The sequence below is a fragment of the Microtus ochrogaster genome, chromosome 18 (genome assembly GCF_000317375.1).
Source record: "Microtus ochrogaster isolate Prairie Vole_2 chromosome 18, MicOch1.0, whole genome shotgun sequence".
Lineage (NCBI taxonomy): Eukaryota > Metazoa > Chordata > Mammalia > Rodentia > Cricetidae > Microtus > Microtus ochrogaster.
In genome coordinates this window covers 52,874,423-52,876,094 of record NC_022020.1, presented here as the reverse complement: position 1 = coordinate 52,876,094, position 1,672 = coordinate 52,874,423, and the positions used below count along the sequence as shown (strand labels likewise).

The 1,672-nt window shown below is 38.3% G+C and overlaps 1 protein-coding gene across 1 annotated transcript in view; it reads left to right on the top strand.

Annotated features, from left to right (window-relative positions):
• Cep76 (centrosomal protein 76) overlaps positions 1 to 1,672 on the top strand; it is a 25,622-nt gene that overhangs the window by 6,674 nt on the left and 17,276 nt on the right. The window contains exon 5 of the mRNA XM_005356397.3: positions 664 to 845. Coding sequence (XP_005356454.1) covers positions 664 to 845 — 182 coding nt within the window. The remainder of the gene's footprint in view (positions 1 to 663; positions 846 to 1,672) is intronic.

Below are 1,672 nucleotides of genomic sequence, written 5' to 3'. Positions count from 1 at the left end.
TTGAACTCAGGACCTCTGGAAGAGCAGCCAGTGCTCTTAACCTCTGAGCCATCTCTCCAGCCCTGTGTGTATGTATTTTTTTGAGATGGATCTCACTGTGTAGCACTGGCTGGTCTTGAACTCACAGATTCTCTCACCTCTACTTCCAGAGTGCTGGGAATGAAGGTGTGTGCCACCTCACCTAGCTGATGGCCTTTTCTTCTGTAGTGCCATATAATGTAATACATTCTTTTGAAGAATAGACTTTTCATGGGTCACAAAGCACTGACTACTGTCTGTAACATAACTAAATAACTTCTAAATAACTCGTCCTATTCTGTCCTGTCAAACATCAGTCACAGAAATGGCATGGTATTTTCCCCCGATCCTGGCATACTTTCAGAGATATCACCAAATTATTTCATTGTATGTAAGATTATTTGGTATACTTTTCAGTAAAAGTGTGTGTGTGTGTGTGTGTGTGTGTGTGTGTTTGTTTGTGTGTGTGAGTACCTGAGTGCTCTTGTGTGCACACATGTACACTTGGTGTTGAGTATGGAATTCAAGGCCTTGGGCGTGCTAGGCAATCACTACCACTTAGCTACATCCTCAGCTTGTGAAATGATTCTGTGTTCCTAAGTAATATGTAATATAGTGTATTTTTTCTTTGGTTTGTGTTGCTAGGTGATGGAACTAGAATGGCTGATTCAACAACAATGTTATCGATAAGTGATCCAATTCATATGGTGCTGATCAAAACAGACATATTTGGTGAGACCACGCTAGTGGCTTCCTATTTTCTGGAATGGAGATCAGTTTTGGGCTCAGAAAATGGAGTGACCAGTCTGACTGTGGAACTTATGGGTGTAGGTATGATGATTAGTTGCACTCTCACCTTTTTATAAATACTGATTGTCTGTAAATACATTTTATGTCGTGTGAAGGGCTTTACAGGAGACCTTAAAACAGGCCTTCATGAGAATTTCAGTACTGAGTTTTCTTAGGAAATAATCAGGAAGAATAATGCCACCATAGTTCTTCAGAGTCAGTCTGGTTTATCCAAAGGAATTTTTTTTTCCATTGGAAAATGAATAAAAATTTTGGAGGTTCAACTTTTTTTTTTGTTAAATAAATATGAGGTTTAAAAAAACAGGATTTTTTTAAACACATAAATATGTTTGCATAAGCTTCTTTTGTCTGTACCCCAGAGTACAGTACATCACCTTCACTACAGTGGTTCTTGCGGGGAGGTTACAGGTTATTTTGGTTTTGTTTGTAGATGGAATCTCACAGTGTATCCTAGGTTGTCCTTGAGTTCCCTATATAGAACAGTTGGCCTGCCTCATGCTACGATTATTGGCTATACCATCGTGCCACCTTCATATCAATGGTTATTGATGAATGAGTAGATGTTCCTCTAGTCCCTTACAGTGGAGAGGTAACATTTGAAAGGTGATAACTTGTTCATTGTCAGTAACAATGAATAATACAAGGCAGAGGTTGTACATTATCTTATTATTTCCTTCTTTTGCTTACTGCCTACTTTTAATATATGTTAGCTCATAAAACATACATTATGAGCTAACAAAGACCTACTAATGTTTTATCTATACCATATTGTGGAACTGCATTGGTGTTACAACTTATCCATACAAGTTGAATGTGGGGCTAGCTTGATGGCTCAGTGAGTAAG